Genomic DNA, 17,561 nt, shown 5'->3' with positions numbered 1-17,561 from the left:
GCTTTGCAAAATTGCACACTCTCCATTCCAAGAAATGCTACTGTTGTCAACTTAGGTGGTCTCTGTGCTCAAGACCACAGAGGCTTTTCTGTTTTTTCCCTTCTACACAGCGGTTGTCAGTTTGTGGTGAAAAACAAGATTATCACAAATCCTCCGCGTTGTAAGTGATTTCATAATTATGCTGGCAGTTTTCAAGGTTCTGCGGTAGTCATGCTCCCTCAGGACTGATTCAGCCAAATAAATGAGCGAGATTAACTTTGTAAATCTGCTTGGAAGCACGTGTACTGTCTTGCACATTTACCTGTTTCTTTGGGACTTAGAAATATTGCATCAAACAAGAGAAAGGTGACTAATGAGAAGTTTCCTCCCTGCTCAGCTGGGATGGGTGGTGGAATGAGGAGGAACTGAATGCAGAATGTCCTGTGAGGAAAAAGTTTGGCAGCAAAACATTTATTAAGCTGTTACTGTGTGCCAGGTGCTGTGGTAACTTCTTTACATTCATTGTTTCCTTTAATCAACACAAGAGCCTTATGGGATAGGTACTCTTCTTATTTCTGTCTTACAGGTAAGGAAACTGAGGCTCCAGTAATTTTAGGAAGGTGCGTAAGACCTGTAGATAAACGGTGGCTAAGCCATAGCTCCAACAGAGAGTTGGCTGTCTTCAAAACCCAAGTACTTACATGTTGTCCCACCTTCCACGCAAGAAGGACTTAGTTTACCAGCTGGAACTTCGGCTCTCAAACATGAGTGTTCTGGCTGCAGGACTTGCCAGGGCCTTTAACAGCCACAGCCACAGTCACAACCACCATAAATAATCACGAGAACAGAAACAACAGCAGTGGCCCCAACATGTTTCCTTGTGCCCCAGTCCCTGAGACGATGTCAGTAGTTCTGACATTGAGCCAGAAAACCTGTATTTCCGACAATCCTTCTGGATTATACGGGTGCCTATGCAGGGTTGGAGCCCACAAGCACATAAGCTCCTTGAAGCCAGGGTCTAGCCACTTCCTACCCTCCGCGTTCCCCAGGTGCTTACTGAGCAGATAACGTGGAAGTGAGTCAGATCTACTGCTCTCAGGAGGTCTTCTGTTATTTCTGGAAGCCCTTTCTTTCCAGACAGTTCCTTGATGCCGCATTTAATCCTAACGTCATTGGTGCGCTCTGCTAGGTGGGCCAGCCCTGATTCTTGAAAGGTAAAGAGTCAAGCAGCCGGTTTGGTGGCGCCATCAGACACATCCCTGGCTGAGTCTCTGACATCCCTTTACCTGTGGAGCATTCCAAGGGGGTGCAGGTTAGGGTTGTGGCGGCAAATTGGCCCCTCCCTATAGCAGAGCAGGCTTTTGCCGGAGGACACTGTGGCCCGGGAATCAAGACTAAGTTGACCGGCTCCTCGGCAGCTCTCTGCACAAGCCTGGAGTGATCCTTGTATGTGCCCGTGTCCAACATAATTAGGAAACACTACACCGCAGAGAGGCGTTTGGGCTCCTACAAGCAGGAACCTCATTCCGGCTCGCTCATCTGACATCTCGCCTGTTCCCACCTCGCCCCATGCTGCTGCAGACACGTCCTCATAAATTAGCCGCCGGGACTGAGGGTGGACAGGTGAAGGTGACCTAATGTGGACTTCCTTTCCTAGAGTGCGACTGGAGTTGCAACGCATGCAGCGGGCCCCTGCGGACAGACTGCCTGCAGTGCATGGACGGCTACGTCCTGCAGGACGGGGCCTGCGTGGAACAGTGCTCGCCGTCCTTCTACAGGGACGGGGGCCTCTGTGAGAGTAAGTGTCCGCAGCTTCCGGCCTGCAGCCTCCTCTGATTTTTACTGCTCTGACCAGAAATCGTGGCGAGTTTCCTTTCTGGCTTTTTATCTAATTTTTTGTTTCATGCGTAAGAGCTTTTCTTTGTCGTAGTCAGAACGCCACCCCCCCACCCCCTTTCCTTCTCCGGTTCCCAAACGTGACAGTTGCTAAAATTTGAGATCAGGATGGGAATCCCGGGGGTATAAGGCCACATCAACAGGTATGGTTTGATGATGACTTTGGACCTCCCAGAGCATTGAATAATCCTGTCCTCTAGAAGGGAAATGCGTAGATACTGGTCATTCGAGCATCAGGAAGGACCGTCTAATTCCCCCAACTTTCCCCTGGAGCCCCGCATGTACGAAGGTCCCTCCACCGCCTTTCCCTGACTGCCACCCCCTTCAGCCTTGGTTGAGCACCACAGACTCTTCTGACCCTGAAATGCCCCCCAGACGCACAGATGGCAGTCCGAGGAGCGTTCTTGGGACACTCAAGAGTCTCCCAAGGTGAGTCAGGAAAGATGGCCACTGCAGCAAAGCCAGAGAACCACAGACTAGTTCCTAGTAATGATAATGGCTAATACCTGTAGTTTCGAGGTGTGCCTCGTGTTTTCCATGATTTAATCTCTGCCAGCAAGCTGAGTGGGACACCGTCCACTCCCATTTTATAGGAGAGAGCATTGAGGCTCAGAGAAGTCAGTCTCTGATCCTAAATCACCCCGCCGGTAAGGAGAGCGGTGCCAGCCAGAGCCTGGTTCCTGAGTCCTCATCTTCTGCCTGGCCCAGCACACCAGGTCATATTGCTGTTCCGCACCTTCTGCTGCCTCCCCGTGAGGCCCAGGAGCCCCCGGAAAGCACACACAGTTCTGTTGACTTGACTTTTGTCTTTCAGGCTGCGGCAACCACTGTCTCCAGTGCCAAAGCCCCCATGAGTGCACGCACTGTGAAGAGCCGTATCTCCTGTCGGAAGCCCAGTGTGTTCAGGAATGCGGGAAGGGGTACTTTGCAGATCACGCAAATCGCCAGTGCACAGGTAACTTGGAAACTGTGCTGAGTCCTCTGGAAAAAAGTGAGGGCCACAAGTATATCAGGTGTTTCGGTCTCAGGTAACCAAGGAGAATCTGAATTAGAGGCAGAAGGGAAACCCAGAGAGCTCGGTCTTAGAAATGGAGGACTTCCCATGCACATCTGCCAATTGCTGGTTAAATAGAATACAGACGTGCAGACCAATAATTCTCTTGCACAAATCAATACTGTCTCTAAAGGTCTTTATGGAAATAAGGCCAGTATTTTATGAAATGTAAGGCTTGTGTTGAACTAAAGTGAGGTATCCATCAAGAGCAGATCACCTCTATTGATGTGGGTGCAGAATTTTCAGTGTGTGGACTAAATTATGAGTGACCCCGATATTGCCGCAATATCCTTGAGTAGGATTTCTGAGGACAATTTAATGAGATACACTGAACCTTTATCACTGAAGTTCAACCCAAAGCCTCACTCTACTTGCCCATCGGGTTATCCGCGAGACTTTCTACAGTTTGTTCTCATCATTTCCATTAAAACTTGATACACGATGCCCCACTTTGAAGAAAACCTGACATTTAATAATAAAGCCATGGCCCTGGCGTGGCATTTTCCATTTCACCAAATTCCTCCGTCTGCATTATCTCATTTAATATTCACAATGACTTGATGGTACAATATACCAGACACTAGGAATCCCATTTTACAAGTGAAAAAAAAAAAAAAAAAAGAAAGAATGGCTTGAGAGTATTAACCAAAGCAACATAAAATCAGGTATTAAACCCATGTTTCCTGATTCCAATTCTGAGCCCTTTATACTATACTACCTCTGTATACTAAAATTTCAATTAAGGAAGCAGGAAAATTGGGCAGTGAACACTCGATTTGTAGAAGGTATTAAGTGGACCCAAAGAAATAATCCTCAGGTCCTTTCAGGAGCTTGCTCTCCTGCATTTAAAATGTTGATGGTGATGATGATGATGATAATGAAGAAGAAGAAGAAGATGATGTTGATGGTGATGAAGATGGTGATGATGATGATGGTGATGATGATGGTGATGATGATGATGCTGATGAAGATGATGATGATGAAGATGGTGATGATGATGAAGATGATGATGATGAAGATGATGATGCAGCAGTGCTGCAGTGACATTGGTAGTGCAGCTGAGTCCTTCTGTATGCCAGGCACTGTTCTGGTCTCTTCACATTACAACACATCCTCCCGATGGGGATTTGCATTAGGTGCTATTCCTCTCCCCATCTTTAAGACAAGAAATCACACCATGGGTGACTAGAAGAACTTGCCTGAAGTGGACAGCTACTAAGTGGCAGAGAAGGAGTGGTACCCAGGAAGGGCCTGGGCTCTTAATCACTGTCAACTACGTCCCTTACAAGTCAGTAGGGTTAACTTTTTATACAATTCGTTTATGCGCAACATTTTCACATCAGAGTGCATTAAGCAAAAGTGCTCCTCTGTGTTCACTCTCCTTCTGAGGGTGGATCAGCTTCCTTTGAGATTCCAGAGGGAACCATGGGAATTCCCTGTTGCTGTGGTCGGGAGTCCCGTGTTGCTCATGCTGGCACTCTTTATTTCTCTGTCGCTGGCCACCTGTGCCTTGGCCGTGCCTCACCTACTGTGGCCTTTCTTTGACAGCCTGTCCTCGGGCATGCTTGATCTGTAGCGCCGGGACTGGTATCACCAGGGTGAGCAGGGGTTCTTTTTGAAGAGTGGCCTTTGTGTTTCCAGCTGCATTCCTGGCTTTGCCCACTCTAATGAAACATGTGCTGGTCAGTGCTTGTCAGATGGCCTCACCTGCTGACCTGTGATTTCTCCATGCAGAGGCTCCGTGTGGAGATACAGTCAGCTCATGTGATATGACACGCAGGATTCTCATTCGAGGAAGGCAAAGGAATAAGGGATTGTTTATAGAACATGGACATTAGGGAAACTCAGCTTCTAAGATCTTCGGGAAAAAGAATCTATGCTTTAAAAGTAACAACTATCAGATCAGAAATTTGGCATAAAGCTTAGTTATGTTTCTGAGCTATAGCTATGTTGTCGAAAATTACCTATATACATACAGGTATAATTTATTTGCATGTATATAAACTTGTAGAGCTAATTATGCCGTGGTCGCATCCTTTGTGGACATCCTAGAGATATATTGCAAATAAGTAATGAGTAGTGTGAGGAGCCTGCCCCATTAGGGTCCTATGTTTGAAGCAAATGGATTTCAGGCTACTGTCCCATTAAGAATAAGGTGACATATTAAGGGGATGGAGCTAGTCTTGTCCAACACATTAATGGACACTTGCTTTAAACAACAAAAGAGAAGCAAATTTAAATTCAGTCATAATTTTGAACCCCAGAGTTTTATAGCTGAATGAAGCTGGGGAATTTTATTATAGTTGAGCATCCTCAGCTTCTGAGGGTCCTTCGTCAGTAACTTGAGGCCAGTTTTAACACCCGCAGTCAATCATATTTTCCGTCTCGAGATTTCTGACCTCTAAAGATATTAAGACTTCCCATGGGAAAAAGATATCTTTGGCTCATTTTATTGGGATCCTTCCGGAAACCCCAAGTACTTGAAAGTCAGCCTGCTCCTCTTGGGACGTCATACAAGTCAACTTTATAAAAATGAATTCCAATTTCATTAGCGTAATCTTACAGTGGAAGTCGTCCCCTTGAAACTTGGCATTCCCAGACTGTCCTGTCTGACCTACTTGTAGAAGGAAACTAACAATTCAAGTCTGGGTGAAACACCTTGTAGGAGACAGGATGAATTTCTCATCATGATCAGATGCTCATCCGTCAGATAGTTCCTATGAACAGAGACGGTAAAATTTTAAAACAAAGTGTGGACATGTCACATGAATTCTGAGTATAAGCCACTGATAATCATAGTTCATTACAGACTAACTGGTACTGTTCGAGCAAATGGTATCAGACACTTGCTTTATTCCTTACTGTTCATGGGTCTGATAGTCAGATGTGATCAAAGTATTAGGTTAGGACTGTTGTTCTCAAACTTGGAAGTCCCATTAGGATTGCCTGAGGAGCTTGTGAAATCACTGAGGTGCCCACCTCAGAACACTGAAGCCGGAATCTCCACTGGTAGAGGTCCAGTATCCGTACTGGGTATTGCTGAGATATAAGTCACATAGCACAGAATTCACCCTTTAAAGTACACAATTTGGTGTGGTCTTTAGTACATTCACAAGGTGTGTAACCATCACCACTATCTGATTCCAGGACATTCTATTCTTCCTAAAAAGAAATCCAGTAACCATTAACAGTCTCTCTGTAGTGCTCCCTTGCCCCAGGCCCTGGCAATCCCTGACTGACTTTCTGGCTCTGTGGGTTTAACTATTCTAGATATTTCACATCAATCAGTGGAATCATACAATGTGTGGCTTTTTATGTCTGCCTTTTTTCACGTGGAAAGAACATTTTCAAGGTTCCTCTACCTTGGAACATGTATCAGTACATCCTCTCTTTTCATGGTTGACTAATATTCCATTGTATGGATATACCATATTTGGTTAGTCATTCACCAATTAATGGACATTTGGATTGTTTCCACTTTGGGGCTCTTGGGTATAATGGTATGAATATTCATGTACGAGGTTTTATGTGGACGTATGTATTCAGTTCCCATGGGTATATGCCTGTGGGTAGAATTACTGGATCATAGGGTAGCTCTATTGTGTGAGGAACTGCCAAATGGCACCATTTTATGCTCCCACCAGCGATGTATGAGATTTCTAAATCATCTACATCCTCAGGAATACTTTTTATTGTCCTTCATAGTAGGTATGAAGTGGTATCACATGGTAGTCTTGATTTGCATTTTCCTGGTGACTAATGACATTGAGGACCTTTTCATGTACTTACTGGCCTTCTGTATATCTTTTTTGAAAAAATGCCTATTCAAACTTTGCCTATTTTTAAATTGGGCTACTTGTCTTTTATTGCATTGTAAGAATTCTTTTACGTATATTTTGGATACAAGTCCCTTTTCAGATATATAATTTGCAAATATTTTCTCCCATTCTATGGATTGTCTTTTTCACTTTTGTTACTGGCACCCTTTGAAGCACTTTGGTCCAATTTAGGTATTTTTTCTTTTGTTATTCATGCTTTTTGTGTCATGTCGAAGAAGGCATTGCCTAATTTAAGATCATAAAGATTCTATCCTCTATTTTCTTCTAGAAGTTTATATCTTAACATTGAGAATCTATGTTATTCTCATATGCGTTCAGGGTGAGAATCACTGGGTTAGAAGGAGGCTTCTGGTTACAAAAGCCTAGAGTCTCATTTCTGAATGAACATTATAAATCTATCAATTAAAAAAAAACAACCCCAAAACCTTATTAGTGAATGTACCAAGTCTGATCTCTGGACCCTATGTTTTCCAGGCAAAATATCCACTCCTACTCTTCACGTGAATGGTTCTCTCACCCTTCCCATTGGTTCGATGAAGCCACTGGACCTTCCCCTTCTGAATGTCCAAGACCAAGATGGCCGGCTGGAAGACCTCCAGTTCCATGTTGTGAGCACACCCACCAATGGTCAGCTGGTGCTCTCCAGGAATGGAAAAGAGGTCCAGCTCGACAAGGCCAGCCATTTTAGCTGGAAGGATGTGAATGAGAAAAAAGTGCATTTTGTGCACAGCAAAGAAAAGCCCAGGTGACTCGGTGTTGTGTTGTTTTCCTCCTGCTTCCCTTCCGTCAGTGCTTTGCACCCCTCCCCCACTTCTCAATAGCTATCCCTGCTCCTCTGGGGAAGATCGATACTCCAAAAACGCCAACGCTTTCAGCTGCCTGTCATCATTTCACTGTAATTGCTCCGAGAGTATGCTTCTGTTAGAGGCATTTTCATTTTATCACATAATTATGGGTAATTCTCTGATGTGACAGGAAAGTTCCTAGGACAATTAGCCAGTATTTTTGGCCCAGCAGAAACAAAACTGGTTCTCTATGCAGATTGCTACAGCTGCTCCTTCAGCATGAGGGTGATATACTGGGAGTGAGCAGTGGCTGGAAGATGGCGTTTTCAAAGTGTTCGATGGTTCCTAGAATTCCAGAGTGGGAGGGAAGCTAAGAGTCACAACTTTTTGTTATCCAGTTTATGGGATTAATTGTGGTTAATTTTTAAGCCGGATCCAGTTTTTCTATGATGCCTGGCACACTTCTGGCTGTCTTCCCCACCGTGGCTAACATACGCTTCAGGAATGCAATCGAATGCTAACACCAACCCAGGCAAATAGAGTCATATAATTAGCGGAGTAAATCTGCTAAACAGAAATAAGAGAATGCACCCCAGAGCTTAGCCTCGTGGACTATCCTTCACCCAGCTCTGCTTCTTTAGTGCGGATAATGCACGGTAGATGGTATGTGTTACCAATGGAATGAAATATTCACAGTGAATATTTTCTGTTGTTACCACTGGAGTTTTTTTTTTTTTTAAGGTTTGGGCTAGGAGATAGGTGGGGAGAAAAGCTATGGCACTTTCTCTATTGCAGTTCAGAGCCAGAACCTCAAAAGACCGTCTTACAGGAATAAGAACAACTGATACTTACTGAGCCCTTACTATGGCACAGGCATTGTTGGTAAACAGTTCATGTGAACTCTGTATGTTTATGTTCCCAGGCTACAGATGGGGAGACTGAGGCCTTGAGAGCATGAGCAAAGCCAGGTCTCTGACTCCACAGCCCATGCCTTTAGCCACGATGATTTCTGCCTCTTGAATTATACTGGGAATAATGGGCATGCTTCCATCCTCCAGGGACAAAAGATCCTCTCACAGAGACATTGCCACAGATTAAAACTCTGGCTTCTTACGCCACAGAATCACTCTTCAGATTTATGCTCCCACTCTGCATTCATTTTGCTTCAAGTGTAGTTTAATTGTTTGTATCTCTCACACACACACACAGCTCCGTACCTGTAGTCCTTTGGAATCTTGTGAAAAGTTAGTCAAATTCATAAAGCCCCCAGACCACCAAAGTTACTCCTCTTGCCTGGTTCATCTCTTTAGTCTCTCATCACCTGTTTTCATCACCTGTTTGCAGAGTCAGCTCTCTACCCCCAAACACGACAAAGAAAGGTGACTATTTTGCGGGAATTCTTTCGGCACTCCCTTGACTTTGGGGTACCAATTTTAGCATAGGATCTTCTTTATATAAAAATTTAAACAAAAGGAAGAACAGTAAAGCAAGACTGGTAGTGATTCATGAAAAAAGAAAATTCTCTAAGGTGCAGAGGGATGCAAAAATGAAAGGGGCAGCTTGCCGTATAGGTTTGCGGCTTTGTTTCTCCTCATGAAAACCTGACCGTGATTCTTTCGCACTGGATTCCTTTGGGGTCAGAATGTTCCTGCGGAGTACAAGACAACCTGCAAATATGGCCATGGGGGCAAGCCAGCACGGCTGGAGTGTGAAGCAATTATTAGAACCTGGGTGCCGCCAAAATGTCATTTTCCCCCGTGGGTTGGGAGTAACCACTCCTTCTTACTTCTTTCTGTTGCTTCCCTCAGTTGCTTTCTCTGGACGTCTGGAGATGGGAGTGAAGAGGGACAGGATTTAAATGGGACAGAAAATCAAGGAGAGGATGAAATGAGAGAGGAGACAAGAATTACTTTTTTTTTTTTTTAAATCTTATTCGTTGAAGTATAATTTGGGTTTAGTAAGCTCCCCCATCTTGAAGTCTACTGGTCTATGAGTGTTAACAAATGTATACATTCTGGCAGTCTTGAAACCACAATTGCAGTCGAGGTTTGAGACCGTTTCATCAACCGACCCCCAAACTCTCCTTTTTACTGTGACTCATTCCCGCCTCTCCCCCGCCCCCCGCCCAGTTTCTGGCAACCACTGATCAGTTTTTTCACTCTTAAAGAGTTTTGCCTTTGCTGAAATGTCCTAGCCATGGAGTCATACAGTACGTAATCTTTTCTTTCTGGTTTTTGCCATATGCTTTTGAGATCCATCCACATTCTTTTGTGTATCAGTGATAGTTCCAAGAAGACCTTTTAAAGAACCTTTAAAATTGTAGTTTCCAGTCATACTTTTCTGCTAAAAACTCTGAGGTTCTATGTTCACAAGCCCTAAGTACCTAATTTTCCACTATTCTGAAAAATAATATACTCCTAGCTTGTAGTAACTATGGTCAATTCTGGAAATAAGCATTCTGTCATGGAAATTGTTAGAGCTGTGGATTTGAATAGACCTATCTGTCTCTTTAAATAAACAGCCACCATTTTGCAAAAGCTCAATGGAAGAAAAATTGAGTTGACAATCTCATAAATAGTTAACTTACGTTTTTCGCAGGTGGTGGATACACTGATGTTTCTCTAGTTCTTTAAAATCTATGTTTTATATGCTCTTTGGTATGCATGATGCATTTTATAATAAGAAAGTTAAAAAATCAGAAAAAGAGAACCTTTAAAATTGCGGTCCTTATAGTCGACCAGAGCTCAAAACCTCTCATAAGGCGCTAACCACGTGTCTTCCCAGTCTGCTGTGAGTTCTACTGTGAGTTCTGTGCGTGGCCTGGATTTGAAGCTGGGTGGCTCCTCCCTTCCCTTCTGGTTGTCTCTGAAGCTGCTGGAGCGACACGCTTACAGGAAGTAAAACCACAGCAAAGAAGGAGCCTTATTTTGTTTTATCTTCGGTGGCAAGTGATGAAGCCTACAAAATTGTGAGGCTTGTTTTAACATCGCAGTTATGGCTCCGATCTCTGACATATCAAGGGCACCTGGGCTTCCTGGAGAAGCCTAGAAGCTAGGACCAGGAACGAGAAGCAGGACTCAGTTCTCCCTCTTGTCTCATTGGCTCACTGCTCAAAGGCTTCATTTGCCTCCTCCCTGCAGACAGGCTTGCTCCACATCTCATTACGGTAGACTGTGGCTTCTGCATCATCCAGTGGGGGCTCTCAGGCCAGTTGCAGATTTCCAGGGAATAATCAGCCATCTTCCCCTCGTCTTGTCCACACTGAGGGTATATGTGTGTGGCTAGAATGGGGCCAGGTAGATAGAGTCAGGTAATACGAACCTTGCACAATCATTCATGGGGGCTCACTCACGTGATTTGGGGACAGGTTAGAGAGAGGGTTTGCAGAGGGAGGGAATCACTGAGAGCTAATCAGAGACTCTAATAGTTCCTTTCCATTCTCCCCAATTTAACCATTAGCCTTCATTTTGTTTTTCATGATTATGTCTTGGGCCCAAAACTGGTTTTTCAAACATTTATATAGTCATTTTAGAAAAATCAAAACTAAAAAGTTTATGGAATTGTTACATTATATTGAGGTCAGAGAATACACCGCAGTTTTACCTGTATGTCGCTATTTTCATCTTCATCTGGTTATTTTATTTACAGTATGAATATTGTATCACGGTGGTGCATTGATCCAGATTCTTCCATGCACATAAGCTGAAGATATTTTTAATCTTGTTTTTCTAGAGACTAATGACTGCATTTTCTCCCTCCTTTCTTGGGGACGTCTTTTAGGAAAGGTTACTTTTCCCTGAAAATTAGTGACCAGCAGTTCTTCTCTGAGCCACAGCTGATCAACATACAAGCATTTTCAACACAGGTAATGACGCTGCCCACAATTAATCATTTCGCATGTGTGAGTCAAGGTTTCTTTCCGGTAGTTATAGCAAAAATAACCTCGATTAAGCTAGCCTCAGCTTCTCCATGAAATGCTACTGGAATAATGTTTAGTGCTTGTGGGGAAGAATAGCAGCAACTAATTGCTAATATGTCTATCGTATTCTTCTTTGTATTTTTCATTCAATCCTCATGATAGCCCTGTGGGCTGTTGTTTTCCCCAATTTCCAGAGGAGGAAACTAAAGTCACAGGGAAGTCAAGTAACTTGTCTATGGTGAGATAGCTAATAAATAAAGAGCTGAGATTTGTGCCCAGAAAATCGGGCTACAGAGTCTGCGTCTTGCCCACTAACTTATGGTGCCTTACTATACTCTCCTGAGTATGATATGAGCCCTTCAGAATAATTTGAAACTGTTCCAGTTGTTAAGACTTTCCTAATCTTGGGTAAGTGAGTTTGTTTTGCCTAAATATTTCTCTCTCAGGAATATGAAATTATTCTCAGCTACTTTTGCCTATCTGTCCTGTAGCTGGGCTACGCTCCCATCAGTTTGCAGTAGGTAGAGCATCTGATTAAGGATCTACTTACATGGGGTGCCAGTGTGGGCACCGGCCAGACGGAAGTCTGAGGACATCATGGTAGATGCTATAAAACTCAGTGTGATGGCGCCTCTGTTCCCATCACTCATCTCTGTTAAGATGTACTTACGTGTCCAGAATACAGATAGTGGTAGATGGTCTGAGTAACTGAGCTTGAGGGGTTCCACAGCTGAAACACGCAAAGAGAGTAGGGAGATAGATCTAGTCTTAAGTTGTGAACAGTAAGAGAGTGGGATATCAGCATGGGGAACCAAGGATTCCTAAATATCCAGAACTCTGTAGAGTGTTAGTCATGAATTCAAGGAAAGACTTGACATTATTGTTTTAATTTTTTTTTTTAATTTGGTCCAAATATGAAAAGACCATGGACTGTGGATAATGGAGACATAACCCAGAAGTAACTCCCAGATGGTGTTCACAGGCCAATTTCGTGCTGCTGCTGCTGCTGCTGCTTCTTTAAAAAATATTTTACTTATTTATTTGAGAGAGAGAGACAGAGAACACAAGTGGGGGCATGGAGAGAGGGACAAGCTGATTCCTCCAGGGAGGCCAACTTGGGGTTCAGTCCCAGGACCCCGAGATCAGGACACGAGCTGAATGCAGACACCTAACAACTGAGCCAGGCAGCCCCCCTGCCCCCCGCAACTTTGCTCTTCTTGATGGCATTCTTACTTCAGGGCTGACTGAAGTTGAGGGTTCATTAGAAATTGATCTGATATTCATTTGACCTCACTGTTGGGCTAAGAGTATTCATTTTGTTTTAATTAAAACTAAAACACGTTAAAAGCAAAAACAGAAACAAAAACGAACCAAAAATGAAAACATGTGTTCTCTGTAAATATGGGCCAGAGGGCTACATCAGGCCTGAGGACTGTCTGGCTTAAAATTTCTCAGTACCTAAACTCAGAAGTTTTATTTTGTTCTTTTTGTTTGTGTTAATATAGTTACTCTAATTAGGTAAATTAGAGACTTGGGGTAGACATTGGCAAGTGCCGTTCTCATCTCAGCCAGTGAGCTCCTATGGTTCCCTGAGTTTTGTTTGCTTATCTTCCCCAAATCAAGTGACTAAATAGTGGCAGCATTTTTTAATTTATTATATGAGAAACTTTTTTCATTTTAACTTTTTTAAAATGGAGTTTTAGAAATTAATTTTAACTTATTTTTGTTCCTTTACAGTCCTGTGATATTTCAATATGGTCTTGAACCTCCCGGAGATTTTCTCATGCAAGTTAGTTTGATCTTTTCCATTTATGGATGTTGACATCACCTTCTGACCTCTCCTCTTTTAGAATCCAAGGGGCCCCTCATTCCCACGTATCTAGAATCGCAGCTTCTGCATTCTCACGTGGGAATTCCGAGGAGTAGCTGTCATCTATCTCCCTACTATGTGACTATTACAATGATACATTGGCTAGACATTACTTTAATAGATGTTGAAATTTCCAGGAGGCCAGAGAGGTAGTTTTAAAACAAAACCATATAGATTAAAGAAAACAATATGCTGAGAGAAGTCCTAGATGGTTCAACTTCAAACAATATACAAAACTAAGATAATGTTTTCTTTGGCTTTTGGCCTCAGGTTTTGTTTTGTTTTTCGTTAGTTTGGTTTGTTTGTTGGTTGGTTGGTAATTTTTTCTGTTGTGGTTCATTAACTTTTGTCTTTATGAAAGAATATTGTATTTGCTTACTCAACTGGTGAAGGGAAACCTGATAATCCCAAGAAAAACATCTGAAAATTTGCCACGTGGATTAGCCAGGTGGTTGTCTTTCTCCGACCGCGGTCTTCCTGGGCTCTAAAACCTGAGTTGGGGGGGGACCCTTCAAGATATGGAGGAGATGGCTTAAAGAAAATTATTGCCTGGGACCAGATAGGACATGAATTCAGAGTCGGAAATATCTTACCCCAAGTCCGCATACTGCAGTGTCGCTAGAGGGAAGGACTCACCTCCGAACACCAGTGAAAAGATTCCATGCCTCTTACTGTTCTCTCTTGGATGCAGAAAACTGGTTGGAATCCCTGACTCTGGGCTGATTTCAGTTACAATGCAGGGGATATCGTGTAAATCAAGACAGCAGAGACTTGGAAACAAGGCTCATCTCAGTTTCCTCTCGTGAATATGATGGCCTTGGAGTGGCTTGGGAAGCCTCTAGAACCAGAAGTTCACAGAGGTCTCACTCGCTCTGGTTACTGCAACTGCCCACACCTCCGACAAATCCTTTGACTCTGCCACCATTTGGCACTTTGCTGGAGCTTTACGCGTTCCCTTCAAAAGCACAGAATTATCTATTGGGTTGTGCACAGCCGTGTCTAGTCCACTGGGTCGTCCTCTTTCCTGCTAAATGACTTGTCCTCCTTCCCTTCCGCTCCTCAGGCCCCCTATGTGCTGAGAAACGAGGCCCTCCGTATTAGCAGGGGAGAGAGAGGGACCATCACGACCCAGCTGCTTGACATCCGAGATGACGACAACCCACAGGACGTCGTGGTCGAAGTGCTTGACCCTCCACGTCATGGCCAATTGCTCCAAACACTTCAGTCCCCTGCAACCCCAATCTATCAGTTCCGGGTGGATGAACTCTCCAGGGGCCTTCTCCACTACGCTCATGATGGCTCGGATAGTGTGTCCGATGTTGCAGTCTTGCAGGCCAACGACGGGCATTCCTTTCAAAATATACTGTTCCGTGTGAAGATGGTGCCCGAGGTAGGTGTGATTGCTAGAGCGGCAGTTTCCTTGCACCTAGATAGGAAGTTTTGTTGATGATATTATTTTACAATATTCATGATGTTAAGATATGCATAGGTATTTATTGGAACATTGATTAAGCATCTATTATGGAGATACTTAGAATGTTCAGAGATTCATAGAACATAATGCCCAATCTCAGGGAGTAGTATATGTTTTGTTAGGAGCATCCTTGATCTGAAGGACCTGTCCCCATGTTCTCTGCACAAGGGACACTTTCACACCTTTATGTTGACTTGCTGCCGTAAAAATGCCTCATTGTCCACTGATGCTTTTGTCTGCTGCCTGAGTATGATCACAAGACTCAAACACACCCCTGTTTTTGTCTCCCTTCAGCAATAGCTCATGCAATGTGAAGCTCATAGGTAATCATAATGAATCAAAAAAGAGGGGTTCAGCCTTTCTATTAGCCCCACTGAAGTAGGATGCAGAAACTCTCTTTTTGCAATCATAGGAACACCTGTCGGCCTGAGTCATTCCTTGCCATGTCCGTATGTTTTTGTCATATCCACAAATATCTTTTCTATTATTTCCTTAATATTGTTCTTCATATCAAATTTTTTATTATGGCCTCATCCTAATAAAAAATGCATATGAAATCATGGGCTTAATGTAGAATTGTACTTCTAAAATATTAAAATTAATACATAACCACTTTTAAAAATATTCGTTCACATAGTACATAGAATGTTCTTGGATACTATTAACGGGGTGGCTGTGATGTTTAGGGAAATACTGAGCTACCCTAGAGCCAAGAGGCCTACTGAAAAACATTTTCAGAATCACTTATTGCTTGATGATATTTCGCTAGAAGCTCTTTCCTCTGTTTTAGCAAAAATGGCTCTTTCCCACGGTGGTAGATTGGGAGACTTATCATTTTTATTGAACGTTTCATTCCAAATATCAGTAGCCACCAAAGTGTCATTGATGATTAGCCAGAGAGATGGATTTGCCGGGGACAGTTTAGAAATGACTTGTCAGTTTCTCACGGAAGATCGTTCAGGCTTTGCGATGGAGCCTCGCGACGGTGAACAGCTTGGATGTAACACAGTCTGCTGGCCAGTTTCTCTGGCTGTTGTCTCATGATTTGCAGCTGATGAAAACAGTGATGGGGGCATGAGATAGAGGGGAGTAAGTGAGGCTGATTATGAGAATAGAGTTGGCAGATAGCCATCTTGTAGCTAATCCTAATTATCACCCTCTTGCAATTGCCCTGGGAGATGAGGTTTAGTTCTGAAGAGATGAAGTCTAGACAGACACAGAAAGTTTCTTTTCTTCCTGCTTGGTTTCCTTCCAAAGATTGTTGCAGGATTTCAGTGCAACGCTCGCAGCTGCCTTTCTGGTAGTGGTTTCAGTCTCCACATTTGGAGATCGGTTCGGTGGGTGGCACTGTCATTTTGTATACTAGTATCTAAGCTTGAAGGGTATGTCTAGGATTTCAACTGCTTTGACTACCAAAACAAACCAAGAAAATATTAAGGTTTCATTTATGACTAAGACACAAGCACAGAACTTGAGATTTCTTGTGGCACCTCTACCTTGGGGTTCATGTCAGTATTACAAAGTCGGTCCCTCCTCCTTCCTCCCACCGTCACTCCATCTCCTGCAGTGTTGTGCTTATGTGTCCGTCTGGTGAACTAATTAATGGCTTCTAAGCCAATGAACTGTGATAATGAAACCAGCACCCATCAGGACGTACTAATAAATCTGACACTGTAGTACTGATATTTTATGAATGCATACTATATTTCCTTTCAGGAATTCTAAGTACTTTTTCTTCAAATCTCTTCTATTGATTTTTACGATATTTTAATGAAGAAGGTTAGGAGCGGGTCCATATGACCTTATTTCTTCTTCTTCTTTTTTTTTTTTTAAGATTTTTTTTTTTTTTTTTTTAGTTTGACAGAGAGAGATCACAAGTAGGCAGAGAGTCAGGCAGAGAGAAGGGGGGAGGCAGGCTCCCTGCTGAGCAGAGAGTCCGATGCGGGGCTGGATCCCAGGACCCTGAGATCATGACCTGAGCCGAAAGCAGAGGCTTAACCCACTGAGCTACTGAGTATACTGAGTATATTTGATATATTGTATATTTGACACAATATACTTATTTCTTCTAATAGAAGCTCTACTATGGGTGCGAGGTGTTTTTGTTTGTTTCATTTTTAACCTTTATTGGATCAGTAACGTTAATGTAAATTATTTCATCTGATGCTCATGATCATTCTAGGATGTTTGCATCATTATTATCTCAAATTTTCCAAAAAGGAAACTGAAGAAAAGGTATAAAAACATTTTTAAAAGTTTAAAAGTGTTTATTTTTTTATAAAGTTATTTCATGTTGGAGCTGTGGTTTCAACTCGAGTGTGTTCTGGCTCATCACACTTAACCCACATGGCTTTTTTCATTCTAGCCCATATTTTTCGATGTTTTGGTCATATATATTCTGATCCCCCTAATTGACAGAATGGAGACAGCAATTTAGTCATTTTGTCAAAGTCCTATCCAAGCAGTCTGGGCCCTAAGCCTCCTGGAATCTTCCCTCTGGACTCACCACATCTTGTTACAAGTGAAGCTATTTATAATCATAAGTCTGCCAGAGCCCAAGAAGAAAAAAACATCCTTCAGCTGCTAATGGCTTCCAGTACATGTCCAGTCAGACATGATTGACTTCATTCTGATAGCCACTTCTGAAGGTGGGCATCCAAGTCCCTACCCTGAGCCTGCCTGTGTATTAAACCTGAAGTCAGGCCAATTACTGGCTGATGTCTACCCGGTGGTTTAAATGTCATG

At 43.1% G+C, this 17,561-nt stretch overlaps 1 protein-coding gene across 2 annotated transcripts in view; it reads left to right on the top strand.

The window, feature by feature from the left end:
• Positions 1–17,561, top strand: part of FRAS1 (Fraser extracellular matrix complex subunit 1) — a 406,500-nt gene that overhangs the window by 251,861 nt on the left and 137,078 nt on the right. For both annotated transcript variants that reach the window (XM_045993253.1, XM_045993244.1), the window contains 5 exons: positions 1,637–1,777; positions 2,690–2,830; positions 7,243–7,513; positions 11,334–11,418; positions 14,406–14,732. In XM_045993253.1, the coding sequence (XP_045849209.1) occupies positions 1,637–1,777; positions 2,690–2,830; positions 7,243–7,513; positions 11,334–11,418; positions 14,406–14,732 (965 nt within the window). The remainder of the gene's footprint in view (positions 1–1,636; positions 1,778–2,689; positions 2,831–7,242; positions 7,514–11,333; positions 11,419–14,405; positions 14,733–17,561) is intronic.

The sequence above is a fragment of the Meles meles genome, chromosome 2, assembly GCF_922984935.1.
Source record: "Meles meles chromosome 2, mMelMel3.1 paternal haplotype, whole genome shotgun sequence".
NCBI lineage: Eukaryota > Metazoa > Chordata > Mammalia > Carnivora > Mustelidae > Meles > Meles meles.
Note: the sequence above shows the minus strand (reverse complement) of the source record. Positions and strands in the feature narration are given on the sequence as shown.